General features: G+C 38.4%; 2 protein-coding genes across 2 annotated transcripts; one reads left to right on the top strand and one right to left on the bottom strand.

The window, feature by feature from the left end:
- Positions 1 to 1,472: 1,472 nt before the first annotated feature.
- On the top strand, positions 1,473 to 8,867 carry LOC108680179 (60S ribosomal protein L24). Its single transcript, XM_018168952.2, has 6 exons — positions 1,473 to 1,558; positions 1,665 to 1,740; positions 7,001 to 7,200; positions 8,309 to 8,356; positions 8,524 to 8,599; positions 8,759 to 8,867. Exons 1-6 carry the CDS (start codon positions 1,554 to 1,556, stop codon positions 8,840 to 8,842), a joined length of 489 nt encoding a protein of 162 aa, XP_018024441.1. The 5' UTR covers positions 1,473 to 1,553; the 3' UTR covers positions 8,843 to 8,867.
- A 104-nt stretch (positions 8,868 to 8,971) lies between these two features.
- On the bottom strand, positions 8,972 to 15,215 carry LOC108680178 (tubulin beta chain). Its single transcript, XM_018168951.2, has 10 exons — positions 14,921 to 15,215; positions 14,448 to 14,556; positions 13,004 to 13,129; positions 12,349 to 12,474; positions 11,716 to 11,819; positions 11,079 to 11,246; positions 10,650 to 10,789; positions 10,231 to 10,353; positions 9,717 to 9,900; positions 8,972 to 9,509 (listed from the first exon to the last, which is right to left on the bottom strand). The coding sequence occupies exons 1-10, from the start codon at positions 14,975 to 14,977 to the stop codon at positions 9,285 to 9,287; spliced, it is 1,362 nt and encodes a 453-aa protein (XP_018024440.1). The 5' UTR covers positions 14,978 to 15,215; the 3' UTR covers positions 8,972 to 9,284.
- Between the last annotated feature and the right edge of the window lie 501 nt (positions 15,216 to 15,716).

The raw sequence follows: 15,716 nt of genomic DNA, 5'->3' as shown, positions 1-15,716 counted from the left end.
TCATGACTGAATATATACTTTAGCATAGCATTCTCTAGTTTATTCTTAAACGTGTGGATACTCGGAGCGTCAACAATAAGTCATCAGGGAAACTGTTCCATATGTCGGTGACTCGCAGAGAGAAGAAATGTTGCATGAATGAATTGTTCCGCAATTTTTTTTTCTTGCTCAATACCGGGGCCCTCGGTGTAAGAACTTGTTTCAAATTCTAGTATTCCTTCTGGGACCTTGTATAAACCACGAGTATACTTGTATACTTCAATGAGGTCACAACTCAGACGTCGATAACAGAGACTTGGATATTTCATAATCTTTAATCTTTCTCCATAAGACTTGCCCTGTAACCCACTACCGCCTGAAATGAGTAACCGGATTAATATTGTCACAAACCTACTTCCCAAAAAGGATACGTTCTAGTGAGCGCAGAATGACTTGCACTGTTGGTTGCCGCCACGTGCGGCAACTTTAAAATGTTCTCTGTTGCGTGTAAATGTCCTCAGATTACTACACTCAATAGTTTTCGAATAATTTCATTTGAAAGTTATGTTATGTCTGAAAGAATATTGTCAGGATGGCCGGGATGGTTGCAAACATGTAAATTGTTCAGATATTGTTTAAAGAACTTTGCACTCCATGATGCAATGTTATGTTATGCCATTCTCCTTCTTTAACTAACGAATTTGTACCGATTCGACACTTCAGCGAACTCGCCTGCGAGCTCGAATGCAAAACCTAACTTCATTTCCAACTGTGGCACTCATAACTCATTCAATTTTTTTTGTTAATACGGAAAACCTAACTTCATTTTCAACTGTGGCACTCATAACTCCTTCAATTATGAACGGATTTTATTTGCATTTCGAGCTCGCAGGCGAGTTCGCTGAAGTGTCGAATAGGTCGAATTTGTGCAGAATAAGTAGACCCTCCATAATTAATTTAAACAGTTTCCGACCACTCCGACATGAGTGCTTGAGCGACATACCGTGGACTTGGTAAATTAACAGCGCCTCTCCGGGAATTTCAAGAAACACATTTATTGCAAACCTATTCATGGCTGCACATTTATTGCGAATTTTTCGCTTCCATTGATCTACGACTGTTTTGTGCGAGGAAAGAAACTGCCCATTATGCTTAAATTATTTTTCTTCGTGCTTAGGCCAATATTGCCCAGCTTCTCATTACGCATTGAGAGTGGTTAACAATAATAAATTCAGAAAAATCATGTTTTTTCAGGCATATATGGTCGACGAGATAGAAGCTGAATTAATTAATGATAATGTTATGTGGTAGGCTAACTGTGATACAGCGTGTGTGTGTGTGTGTGTGTGAAAGATAATCATCAAACTGATATTTATAAGGGGAAAAATTATTCAGGATAATTCGGCAAAAAGTATAGGGTGATACGAAAAATGTAGGCTCCTGATATATAAACGATTGCCTATAGAAAAATAATCTCTAAAAATCCCATTCCATCTTTAGACGAAATTTTGCCTTGAACGGAAGGCAACATTCCTTGTTAGTTCTGTTTACTTTTTGTTGTGAGCGGTGCAAAAATGAAGTACGTATATTTTTGGAATACAAATAATATTTTGTTGATGTTCCTAATAAAAATACAATCTTAGTCTGAATAACATTATATTTTATATGAAATTCTTTCATTTCAGGCTCCAGTTGTGCAGTTATAGCGGTTACAAAATTCATCCTGGCCATGGATCTACCTTGGTCAGGAATGACGGAAAGGTAAAGATAATTTATTTATTTACTTGACATATTGTTATCGGGAATGAAATCAGTTTAACCGAGAATACAGTGGAAGTCCAACTATATAGTATGTTGCAATTTATTTGTATAATTTTTCAATTTTAAGACCTAAGTTCAATCTGTTGAGCAAAGACTGGTTTCTTGATTCTAGGTAGGCCTACCTTTTTTCATTAGGAAGCTAAGGTAGGTGTTGACTATTGATTTAATTATTACTGCACCATTTGATTAGAAGTCCTCTAATTTTTTTTTGTCTTTGGGATTGGGAATGTTTTATGTAAAGGGAGTTTTTCTTAATGGTCATTTTGATCTTTTACATTTCACACACGATTGTTTTGTTAAGGCCTTAAGTTGAGGCTTGAGCTGAGGCCAGTGAGTTGAGGAGACCAATGGTGTCAAAGCAGAGACTTTTTTTTTTTACTCATCCCAAGTGTATTTTGAGTCGTAGGTATGAATAGACCAGTGAACTTGAGTGAGGCATTGTGAATAGGCCACCAGCATTATCATACATAAGGAATTGGCTTGAATTTTGAGTAGAGGAGGTAGCCTAATTGAATGTTATGCATTTAAGAAGAAGGGTAATTGCGGTATATTCTGACACATTAAGGACATAGCAAGAAATGAATGGCTATAAAAATATCTCTGTAGTATGCACAACTGAAGTTCTGATTGGTTTACGTCACTCGTAAAACACCGCACTATGCACCAGCAACGATGAATGTCACAAACTGTTGCCATATTTATTTAAAAGCCTTTAGAATTCAAACCTACAAAATCCCTGAATTCCATTACTGTGTGTGACTAAATTTGTCGTATTGTGAGACTAATTCCAGCAGCGCCCTAAACTCTATTAATTTGTAATTCCAGCACGGCGGTGGCGCCCTGTGTTGGAATTCCGATGCCCTGTGCCCCTGTCTGAGCTGTATCGGAGTACGACACAGCTCGGAATGAGCTTAATTAAAAATTTTTAATTTTTTAATTAAGCTCTTGATTAGGAACTAGTAGCTTTTAATTGAGAAAATTCTAATTTTTGGACATAGCTCGGAACGAGCTGTGTGTGTCTAACTCCACACTGTGTCGGAATTAGTTTTTATGTGTCTAAAACTGTTGCATAACTGTCAATCTGTCATCAATATAATCAATCAATCAAAACATAACATAATAAACTATTATCAATTTATTTACCATTTGAAATCGGCAAATACAAGTATACTTAAATGATTCATAATATGTTCACAGACTTATTTAGAAGTCTCAAACCATAATATTCTTTCTACACAAACAGTTCATCACTATTTGATAGAGCAAGGTCAACTATCAACTTTGCCATGTTTTTTGATGTTCTCACTGGGTGATGTGCACCGTCTCTCTTTGGATCTCAACATTTTCCTGCCAGGCGGTCCAGACCTAGTGTTTTGGCAATAGTATGGCGCGCAATAGTGTGACGTCATTATTTCAACCATCAACAAATGCTTGGAACTAAGACAAAGCTTAATTTAAAGGAAAAAAGTTTAGTTAGAAGTGTCGGACTTACCCACGATGTCTGGATATACCGTGTTTACCCTAGCTACTTTTCTGGGACCACACTTTTAATGAAGCCAGTGTCACCAATGCTACAATAAAATATTTTTATTTTTGTTTGAATGTCAAAAAAAAAATATTTTTTACTTCTTTGAATTATTTTGATTATTCTGTCAATTGACTTGTGCATCGTCCCCAACTTTAACAAAAGTGTACAAAATTTCAGGTTGATTGGACAGGTATCTAGAAGTGTGTTAAATATTGATGAGATTTTTAGCAGACAGACGAAGAACAAGAAGTGAAATTATTAGAAGTGTGAAGTGCAGTAAAATAAAGTAAGCTGATTCTTAAAAATCTCTAGTCTGCCACTATCGTTAAGGTTGGTTTGTAATATTAGGCAGAACTCGGAAGTTTCTTGAAAATTGTGGGCAAAAATGATTGTTTAACAGGAGTTTTTTTCTAACTCATGGTTATAAATTAATGGTTCTTATTTCTTACTGAAAAAATTCAGTAAGGAACAGATGAAATTGGCCAGATTCACAGGCATTTCCAATTCACTGGTGGTTTTTGCAAATTTTCCACTTGGTCTTGAAGGCAAAGTGTCAAACCTGAGATTTTTAGAATCAGTTTTAATTTCCTCATCTACTCAATAATCAATATTTTAATCAATTTCTTATGGATGATAATACTGGTATCCAAGTTTATTACATGGTGGAATTCTAGGAAAGGGTTGGTCATTTAAATCCACCAGGATGGCCAGAGTGCTCCAGCGCTACTCACTTGAGAAGTGGGACACAGGATACAAGCGGGCCAGGAGTTCCGAGCAGTGATGGGAGTAGCCGCAGCTTAAGTTAAGGCCAAAGCTAAATTTGAAGTTGCATCATAAATCAAAAAAATTTTGATAATTTTTCAAAAAAATGCCCCCCCCCCACCCACAAGAATTAGAATTTTGAAAGAAGCTACAACCAATCGATAGATGTGGTCGTTACGCATCAAATGATGTCTTGATGTATTAGCTTGAAAAATCATAGGAGATAGATATCTACAGTACCGTAAAATGGGGTAACTTAGACCGGCAGGGTAACTTAGACCACTTTTCGTTTTTTTAACAAAAACCCCCACAACTCAAAAACTATTTGACATAGAAAAATTTTGTCAATGGGCATTAAAGGCCTTATATATGGTAATTTTAACTTAATTTCCAAGCCAGTCAATATTACCCTATCAGGGCTGCCATTAGGTAGTCACATTTCCCTCATTATGGGGTGGTGACCGTGCCCCCCATTTGCAAACTATGAAACTTTCCTCAAGTTTGTCTTTTGCATATGTAACTAGATGAGTTCTACTACAATGCACCAAAACCTGGAGTTATTTTACCAAAAAATTTAATTGATTTTACCACCCGGTCTAAGTTACCCCAAGAGCTGGGGTAACAAAGACCACCACTTTTTTTGAAATTACATAAAGACTATGAGAGGCAGGAGCCAGCAATTTATTGTGAGTGAAGCTAGAGTATAGACCTGTATTTAGCATGCTTCAATTCAAGTTTAATTTAGCTAGTAAAAAAATGGCATCATTTATAAAAATAAAAGTGGTCTAAGTTACCCCATTTTATGGTACCCCCTTTTTTGGCCATTTTCTAAGAATTTCATGTTTTCTTTCATTCTTCAAAAAAATTTACATGAACATAAAAGCCATAGCCGTCTTACATGTGCACCAAGTTTCAAAGTGATCCATCCGTAAATAACCAAGATACAAATTTCCACCAGACACTCCCTTTACAAAAAGCAACTGAGGCATTCTTTCATGTCAAGGGCAGTTTAGCACATTAAAATGCGAAATGTTATTAATTTTTTTCTAAGTGGTGTCAAAGTTTCATTGTTGTTAGACCATCTAGGAAAATGTTAAGATGAAGGAAGTTTCTTGTAGAAGAGTGGATCTAAACTGCAGAATATTGTTGTAATGACATATTGTTGGGCCGTACAATGATTGATCAAACAAAAATATGTGACTCCAAGACTACTAGATTTTTGTATGAAAAATGTGGCTTAACACGTTGACTCCAAAGTGGTACAAATGCTTACCACAAAATATATTTCTCCAGGACGTTGTGGTACATAATTCAGGTTGCCTAAAATCGGCCAAATCTGAGAATGAAAAAGGCCAATAACTCAATATATACTAGTTTATATGTAGGTTCTACTATAAAAATGCCATTTATTTCCTTTTTGCAGTATTTAAAATTTAATTAGGAAGTACCCATATCATAAATTTAAGCCTGCTAACGAAATTGAAAAAAACTAAATCACAGAATTTGTCCGGAAAAAATGACTGTCTGGCAACCTTGTTTAAAAACACTACAAAAAAATGAAATAATGTACAAGATGAACGTGTTAAAGCTGCAAGATTTATATTCCGGGATTATTCCACTCAAGTCATCAAAGCTTTAATAATTCAGTCATATTAGATAGCATGCATTGAGCAATCAAAATTTAATGCACTACAGGCAGTAACAATGCATTGTTAGGTGATAAATTTCAGAAAATTTTTCTTAATGGGACCATTAGTAGGGGATAGTCCACCATTTTGCATTTTTAACTTGTAATCCTCATATTATCCAGAGTCAGGAAGATTTTGTGATTACAAATTTTACTTTATGCTCAGAGTTGGTTCATGGCTTGGAAAACTGACCTCATGGATATGAAAATGTATTCATTGGTCTGTAAATCCATTCATGCTGGTATAGGAGATATTTACACAAAATTTTTATTTAATCTCAAAATTTCTTGATAAATCTGTTCAATAATCCATATGTCTTTTAAAAATGTTCAAAATAATTGGCTCAACATCATTTCTAGTGTTGTAAACTTAAGATACTTGAAAATGAATTTCCATCACATTAACACTGAAATGACTTTCAGACCATTGATATTGGGCTTGAAAGCAATATATCATTGAAGGGTTTGGTCTAATTTTCAATCAACAGGCTGTGTTTTTCAAGAAAAGATCTTAATTGATTTCAGTAGACAAAATATTACCAGGGTAAAAAACTAAGTCTAAGCACTTGGCTTCCCTCATTTTAACTTCTTGAAAGTGAGCATTTTATTATAAGTCCAGACTTTTTTTCATGGATTTTAAAGTTGGTTGCACAAAACTTTGACATTAAAAATACTGTTTTTTTTACTGAGTTTTTAAAAATACTGTTTACTGAGTCCTAAAAAGCATTGGTAGTTAAAATTTCATTAAAAATGCAGATTTTTTTGTGACCAATGGTTTTTTTTATTAAATTTTTAACTTTGAGAGCCTACTGTATTCCAATTGAATTCAGATGAAGTTTAAAATGGTATAATTTAAATAGTTATTGCATGAAAGGGTTGATTCACATCTCTGTTGAGTTAATTTTCACATTTATTTATTCCATATAGTGATATGTCCATAATGACTTGAGCACGTTAGAAACCCTGTTGACAGTAATCTCATATTATTGGTTTTCTTTTTTGAAACCTAAACTTTTTAAGTTAGCACTTATTTCTATCTGTATTGTGGTCAATGTATCATTGGATAAATAAACCATGCTTGGATTATTTTTTTCTTTATTGAAGATTACATTCTATGTAGGCTCAATTTACCATTTACATTTTTTTCGAATATTAAATTTCTTTTGCTATTCCTAGCAGATGTTGATTTGTTCTGATTTTAACCTTTGCAATTCATGCCACAGACTTTCGTGTTCCTGAATTCCAAATGCCGGAGGTCTCACCTGATGAAGCGCAGCCCTCGTGAAGTGACCTGGACTGTGCTGTACAGGAGGAAGCACCGCAAGGGGCAGGAGGAAGAGTCCAGCAAAAAGAGGACCCGTCGCCACCAGAAGTTCCAGAGAGCTATTGTTGGTGCTTCTCTCACAGATATTCTTGCCAAGAGGTAATACTTGCAACTAACGTTTTTCTTGCTGTTGGTACAAATTTAATTGGTAGTAGTCAAAAAGAAAGGTTGTTTAGGGGTATTAACCCTTTACCGCCTGATTTTCTGGGTGAAAAATCACAAATTTCAATTTTCGGGGTTTTAGTCTCGCCTTAAAGCAGACATTCTGACCTATCCAATGGTACCAAAATCATCTCTGTACGTTGATTAATGCCTTGACGACAGATCGCGAATGGGTTAAGGGTGGGGGAGTTCTTTCACATTTGAGATAGGCGAAAATTACCGGCTGGGCACATAAAGACGGTCTGAAGACGCTGATCTTTAGTTACCTGGCTGCTGTCGTGTGGAATGGTGCTCATGCGGTCGTTCCCACCATCCTTGACTGAATTTCAGTTCCAGTAACGTCTAGTCTTGTATCCATGCCACCTTGAATGCCTATTTCGAGGCGCTCGGGACTTTGTCGCGCTCTACAGAACATACATACTTATTGTCACTGCAAACCTATCCTCCTAGAGTTTTTAAGCTACAGCAATCAGAGATATACCGTTCGATTCGCAAATAAAAGATCTAGAGATTGGTCATGGCTTTATTCAATTTCGTTATTGTTTTGAAAATATTTTGAAATAGGGAGNGGGGGGGGGGGGGGGTAATCAAATTTTTTTTCGTAGAATGCCCACCCCACCCACAAAAATTAGAATTTCGAAAAACATCAAGGATCAATCGATAGATATGGTCCTTCCGCATCGAATGATATGCGTCTCAATGTTGTAGCTTGAAAATCCATTTGATTTGAATAATTATTTTGCTGTTGGGTTGGTAAAAAGTTTGAATTTAACCGTTTTTAGTATTATTTAAATGTTCTAATTTTTCTCTAATAATAGTCATTTTGTTCATTTATCAATTGTATAGCTTGGACCCTCCGGTTCTACTGTTTTTTGTAAAGATATGTTGTCTATGACTCATTAATCACTTGTTTCGAGAACTGAAAATGCACCCTTGTGAGACATTCCAGTTCATAGTTGTAATTGCTACCAGCAGTTAGTGATAGCTTTTGGTTTACCTGCTTTTTGGTCTCACGAATATGACGTCGTCTTCTCTTCTATTACAGGAACATGAAGCCTGAAGTGCGAAAAGCGCAGAGGGAACAGGCTATCAGGTGAGAGATTTGAGCATTGTTGATGTAGGGAAGCGTCTAAATGTAGTTCGTGCATTTTGAAATATCGTCACCGATGATAATTATAAGATTTCTCGATGAGCTTATTACAAATGGCAACATTTTTCGGATAGAACACCTTGATTAACTGTTGAAATTTTATTTTGCAGAGCACTGAAGGAGAAGAATAGAGCGGCCAAGGCTGCGAAGAAGCCTGCTACCACCGCCGCGCCCAAGTTGGAAAAGGTAAGAAATTTCTGTTGACAAATTTTCATTTTTGATAATTAAAAAATTCATTCTGATGAATATTCCTCTTTGAATTTGAGGATCATGGAAAGGTTACGGTTAAGTGAAATGTTACGGCAAGAAAAACTGAATGAGTACAGCGTAACATTTCTTGTGCAGGGCAAGTCGGCGATGCAGAAGGTAGCCAAGCCCATGCCCAAACCCAAGATGGCCAAGACTGGTGGACATGGCGGCCGACGATAGACCCAATAAAATTATCGGTGGAAAATTTTCTTCATTTATCCACTCGTTGTCTGCAATGATTCTTGGAATTAAAGCTGGGAATATATTATCAGGTATCTCGACGTGCATTGTAGGATGAGTAACAAGAGCGGAAAAGACAATTTAATGAAAGTAAGTGTAGCATACCGACTAAGTCGAGATACGATATTTTCACAATCGTTCGTACGAAATGAATCGGGTTGGCTTTATTCTGAGTTTTTATAGATAATAACTGCGCATAAATATTCTACCCTCATTCAGTGAAGATCGCATAACCAGATCAATGCTGTACCTGCCAATGGATAGAAAAGAAAAAAAATATTTGTAACTGTCTTGTTGGTAGTATAGATCACAGGATAATTGTGTTCAGAGAAGTCAAGCGCTCAGCAGCATTTTATGGTTTTTGTTTGCAACAGTTCCGGGTTTAGTCCATTGCGTTATTTTCGCCTGCCGCAACCTCCTCTTCCTCTTGTTCGTCGGGATACTCGTCTTCGTCAGCCCCCGCATCCTGGTATTGCTGATACTCGGAGACCAAGTCGTTCATGTTGGACTCGGCTTCAGTGAACTCCATTTCGTCCATCCCCTCGCCTGTGTACCAGTGCAGGAACGCCTTGCGCCGGAACATCGCCGTGAACTGCTCGGATATTCGCTGCAAAGAAGACAAGCATTATTTGCACGCCATGATTATCGATCTACAGCCTTTACTTGCTCATCATTTAGAGATGTTAATGTTTGATCATGTGTTGAAAGAATGTTAGCTGGGACCGTATGGTGGAGTCAGTCAAATAACAAACAATTCACTAATTGAATTGGAAGACTTGCCAAGCAGTATTAACTATAAATATTTTTTACTTGCCTTAAAAATTTCTTGAATAGCCGTCGAGTTTCCAATGAAGGTCGATGACATCTTTAGGCCTCTGGGAGGTATGTCGCACACAGCAACCTTAACGTTGTTTGGAATCCATTCCACAAAATAGCTAGAATTTTTATTCTGGACGGCCAGCATTTGTTCGTCTACTTCCTTCATTGACATTTTACCTCTGAGGATATAAAATGAATCTCAAATAGGATGTTCATTAAAGATTGCTCCGAAACAAAATTAAAAATCTTAAGGCCACAGGGAAGTTGTTTCTAAGGCCCAATGTGCATTAACGATATAAATCTCGACACAGAATCTGCAGCCGGAAACAATCTACATGACAACTTCTCTTCCAGGTGAAGTTTATGGCATTTCGATTCCTGGACATGCACTGATTTTTCGATTTCTCAGAAAACCATGTACGTAATTTCGTACGATAAAGAAACTTAACATTGAGCGTGAATACAACTTACGTACGAAAAGCCTATATCTCATTATGGCGACAAGTTACCTGAATATTGCAGCAACGGTGAGGTATCTGCCGTGTCGCGGGTCGCACGCAGTCATCATGTTCTTGCTGTCGAACATCTGCTGCGTGAGCTCCGGCACCGTGAGCGAGCGGTACACCTGCGACCTGTTCCAGGAAAAATGTTTCAAATAGTCTTCAAAGCCTTTGACTGTCATAAGTCTTTTCATTTTACTTAGGCAGTGGCTTTGCAAGTTGGAACGTTTACATCAAAAGTATGTATTGAGACTTCTTATGAATAGCCACCGTGGCTTGATTCACAATATTCATAGACACATATCGCCTTGAGAAGTGATCCCTTTGAGGAGCGAGTGGGCATTATCGGCTTGGCCAGCTTTTGTACTTTAGAAGACGACATCGCTTGGTAAGCCTCGAGTTTAATGAGCGCTGGAGCAACAACGTACCCTCTAGCAGTGAGCGGTGCAAAGCCTGGCATGAAGAAATGTAGTCGCGGGAAAGGTACCATATTCACCGCCAGCTTCCTGAGGTCCGCGTTCAGCTGGCCAGGAAATCTTAGGCAGGTAGTAACGCCTGACATGGTAACCTGCATATCATTATGTAATAAAAGGATTTATTTAGCGACCGAAAGCGATGCGACTTGTTTTGATAATGTTTCAATTACCAGAGAATCTACGTTGTATTTTTAACAGAATTCGGACTTTTATTGGTTCCTCGAACAAGTAAAATTTAATTCTGAATTCTGAGAAATTGAATCCTTTAATAGGGCAAGCTGGGGCATCACTCCAGTAAATCAACTAGAGTTTACCGCTACATCTCACGAACGCTACGTTAATAGACAGAGCTTAGGATCAGTAGGTATGCGGGTAACTCACAGAAACTAGATGGTTTAGGTCGCCGTACGATGGAGAAGTAAGCTTCAATGTTCTGAAGCAGATGTCGTAGAGAGCCTCATTGTCGATGCAGAAAGTCTCGTCGGTATTTTCGACGAGCTGGTGCACCGAGAGCGTCGCGTTGTAGGGCTCAACCACAGTGTCCGATACCTGCACAAAAATTGTGAGCTTATTACTCCTCTTTGCTTCACTTGAATAGTGTTAAAGTTAAATTAATTTCGCGGAACCATCGCATGAATAAATGACTTTACTACATATGCCTATGTATTACAAATAACTTGGAATACTCGCATTTACAACTAGTGCTCAAGCGTCGCTGGAGTACTGCGTCCTTTTGTTTCGCAGCTGAGTACAGCGTAGTCAAAGCAAGTCTAATTTGTGAATAGTTTAAATTGTACAATGACCTAGACAGAGATTAAGTACCGCCAGATTTAATGAACGAGAAAATAGTTTCCACAACTCTTGCAACACATATGCTCCAATCTATACCAGTTTGTGAATAGAGAGTCAGTGACCACGTGATGTAGCTTGTAGCGTTATGCAACCCTATTAAAAAATAATCACCTGAAAAGACTGATAAAAGCTATTCCATGAAGTGATAACACCTAAAACAACTCACTTTTGGGCTGGGTATAACGGAGAATGTGTTCATAATTCTGTCAGGATATTCTTCCCTGATCTTCGAAACAAGAAGCGTCCCCATACCAGACCCTGTGCCGCCTCCTGTGATGAGAACTTTTGTTATGAAAGACGCAACGCTTACAGGCAATTAAATTAAAAACTGACTCCGCTAGTGACTACTGGCAGCGTACTTCCGAAATTACTACTGGCAGCGTAGACATGAAATTTACCGACAATGTCAGAATCTAACGTCACAAATAACTTTATAACCAACGAACCTACGCAAAATAATTTGTGAAATTCCAATCACAATTATAGCTCGAAATAAAAAGTACTAAAAAAAATAAGTCACTATTATTACTGTAGTTACGGACTAAGCACCTGTAATATATATATGTTTTCCCAGTGTGGTTCACTCAAAGTCCACATCATAACTTTACTACGTAACATAACAAAAGATTTTTTCAATGTAAGTAACAAGAAGTGTAACCACATGGCAGAGTTGGACCCAAAATCACGACAGTTTTCGAAGTTTCGACATTGTGAAGATTATTAACATAGCAACATAAGGCGAGAGAAGAATAAAAAACTCATAGTTAGTTCGTTAGAGTTAGAAGAATACATGGCACACCTAGGGAGTGTGTGAGCTGGAAGCCCTGGAGGCAGTCGGCGTTCTCAGCTTCCTTCCTGATGACGTCCATGACGGAGTCGACGAGCTCAGCGCCCTCCGTGTAGTGGCCCTTCGCCCAGTTGTTGCCTGCGCTCAGAACACAAGATCGTTACGCAAGCTTTTCCGCTGATGAGCCTACTTAATTATTGTAATGAAGTTCAAGAACTTTGACTAAATTATTTAACATGATGGCTCTAACTCAATTGTTTTGCTTTGCGTTTGAAACAATGTGCCATCGGTCCATTAATAGACCAATATTAACATCCTTTTGGTATCCTTTTACATGACCAATATCATTTGCGTCATTAATAATAATAACATTCACTATAAAAACTAGGGTTGCATCAAGATCTTCTCAGAAAAAACTGAAGGAATAAAAGTTTTAGGCAATTGAAGGCATAACAAGATCCACTGTACGAGTAGTTAGTTATCTGTGATATTAGACTCCATGTAATCAACCAAGAGAAATAAGCTTCGTTTCTAAAATCAACATTATCTGTTAGGTGACTTACCGACGCACGAAAATATCTGCACATCACACTTTTGTCAAATTTAAGTTCAGCTATCTTTGTCTCTTGAAGCGTAATTATGCATTTAGTTATGTTTATTTGTTCACCCGCTCCGCTTTGCCCGAAGACGAAGTTATCGGGCTTGAAGAGCCGCCCCACGGGCCCGCCCCTCACCGCCTCCATCGTCCCGGGCTCCAGGTCGACCAGCACCGCCCGAGGCACGTAGCGTCCTCCTGTCACACGTCAACGTCAATACATTGTACGAGTTGTGATAATGAGGTATGAAAATTACAAATACTCACTGATTGCATTGTAACTTCAAGAGTAACTGTGAACAGGTTGATCAGATAACGTATCAGTGATCCAGAAACTTGCAACAGATGAAGGTTGAACCAAGCAAAAAACATTTGTTCACATACTTAAGAAGTTTCTATATTAGATAATGGCTTGCATAGTGAACACAAGTCAATGCGACGCGAAGTATTACTTAAAATAAATTCCGATTTTTGCACGGTAATAATTAGATTAAACAAATTTCACTATGCGTAGAAAACGGAACAGTTGACTTGGATAATTGATTACGAAATTAAATAGGCCTCTGCAGAATAAGTTTTGCAAATGACACTCAAATTATCATTTGTGAATATCGTGTTACTAACGTCTAGAAATCGCGAAGGAAATTTCGTTCTTGCCGGACTGCCGTTGTTGACACTATTTGAGCGGCGGTGCTGCTTGACAACGTCACCGCATTCCTATAGAGCGAAACCCTCGCTAGCCTTTTTTTTTGTCCCGTGTAAATACCACGAGAGGCGTAAGTGCTTCTGTGTCACGAGAGCTCTCAAGCTCTGAGGAGTTTTTAGGCACGCGTAAAAGATCAAGAGGCAAAGCCGCAAAGAAGAAGCGTCTTTCACTCACCACTCGGCCCACTCCAACCTGCGGCGCTAATTAAGAACAAAAGGAAAGCCTGATAGCCGCAAAGTAAGAGGAGCGGAATGCCATTGCGAGCCAGAGGGCAGTGAACGAGAGTAAGCATGTTGGAGGAGACGAATCTACGTTACTCTGACGTAAGATCGACAACCTCAGTCAGACGAACCCAGCAAAGAAATGGAGGTATTTTTCAGCTTATATTGTTTCGCTTCCGAAGAGAAAACACGGCACTGAAAGAATAAGTCGAGATTCAATTCTCTAACTAAACGACCTATCCTTCAGGGTGAAACGAAATGCGCGAATTGAATGTTGTGATCCTATTCTCCCAGTACTTGGCAAATGAGTGAGTGGAATATCATCTGAAAACTAAAAATCGGTTTTAGCCACATAAGTTCTTAGGTTAAACCCATAGGATACATGACATAAACATTTCTTTAACGTGAAAAATAGCCTCAGTTAATTGGTTCGACTGAGAAATCAGATATTGCAGACATCCTCAATGCACCGGGGCATTGTTAGTGGAAAAAATGTACTAAACTAAACTAAATCATTGTAGTTGAGAAACGAAATCGCACGTGGAAGCGAAATCTCACTGGGATCTAGAGAAGAGGTTTAAGTTCTCACCTGAAGCTTCATTGTAGTAGACGCTGATCCTCTCGAGCTGCAGCTCGTTCTCAGCGAGAGACTGTCCCACGGGGTCGATGCCGTGCTCGTCACTGATCACCTCCCAGAACTGACAAGTGAGGTTAGTAATCACATTTCAAACACTCATAACCAACGAAAACTAAGACTTAATCATGATGATACACTTAACTAAGTCAATTCTAGGCACGAGTGAACTAATGAACCGGCAAACAGGAAGAAGGATCCTCTACTTCGACAAAATAAAATTATCACTGGTAAACAAACCGTGAATATCTTCCACGAGTTCAACACCAGAAACCCGATCATCGCAATCGAAAAGAGGATGATCCCGCAACCCCCGGGACGCCTCTCTCTCATTTTAAAAACGCAAAAATAATTCATCCTGAATAACATCGTAAATTTTCCCTAAAAATGTAACTACGATCTCCTATAGAAGACAGTTGAAATCTCACCTTTGAGCCGATCTGGTTGCCGCATTGACCGGCTTGAAGGTGGACGATTTCACGCATCACGTAGAAATTATTTAACAAGATGCACGCCTAAACTATCAAACGTGTTGCAAATGGACAGAAAATAGTATAATAGCGACACTAGATGTAAACCAGACACAAATAAAATTACAGCCTATTGTGTAGATTAAACTGCGCAAATCGACCGATTAGAGGATCTGACACAGGGCAAGACCCGAGCTCTGCAATCCTCGTTGACTGAAGACCGCCGGTAGGAAATTGGCTCAAGCCGACGAACGCACTTCTTGGCTCGCCGCCCAACACACGCGCAAAAAAAAAAAAAACCTCCGACAAAAATCTAAATAGTATCCTAAGTGAATATATTTATCTTCATTTAGCGAGATGATAGCTATCGAGCACTCAAATCCTTGTTGATCTAATATTCATAACAAATTTAAATCACAGCATGGAGTTCCTTCAGAACAGATTACAGACGATAAAGTTGTGCTAGTGACAGCGTGCAACAGGCGCGAGAGGAGTACAGACGCACAGGCGAACAGCGCGCAGGCATCACGCACAGAAATAGACGCGACCATCGCGTGTACTCGTGGCGGCGCTCTGAACATCATCAATATGACAGCGTTTGCAGGAAATGCTCGAGGACTTACACCTGCTCACGGCCTTGGCAATGATTGACAAAATGCTTGTTGGGCTACAAATAACTTTGATGCATTATTCATAGTTATTGTTAATTAGATTTGAGGACATTAGTTGAAAAGTAACGTGATAGAAAATCTTG

Source organism: Hyalella azteca, unplaced genomic scaffold (genome assembly GCF_000764305.2).
Source record: "Hyalella azteca isolate HAZT.00-mixed unplaced genomic scaffold, Hazt_2.0.2 contig11259, whole genome shotgun sequence".
In the NCBI taxonomy this organism is placed as follows: Eukaryota; Metazoa; Arthropoda; class Malacostraca; order Amphipoda; family Hyalellidae; genus Hyalella; species Hyalella azteca.
This window is presented reverse-complemented; position numbering and strand designations above follow the sequence as displayed.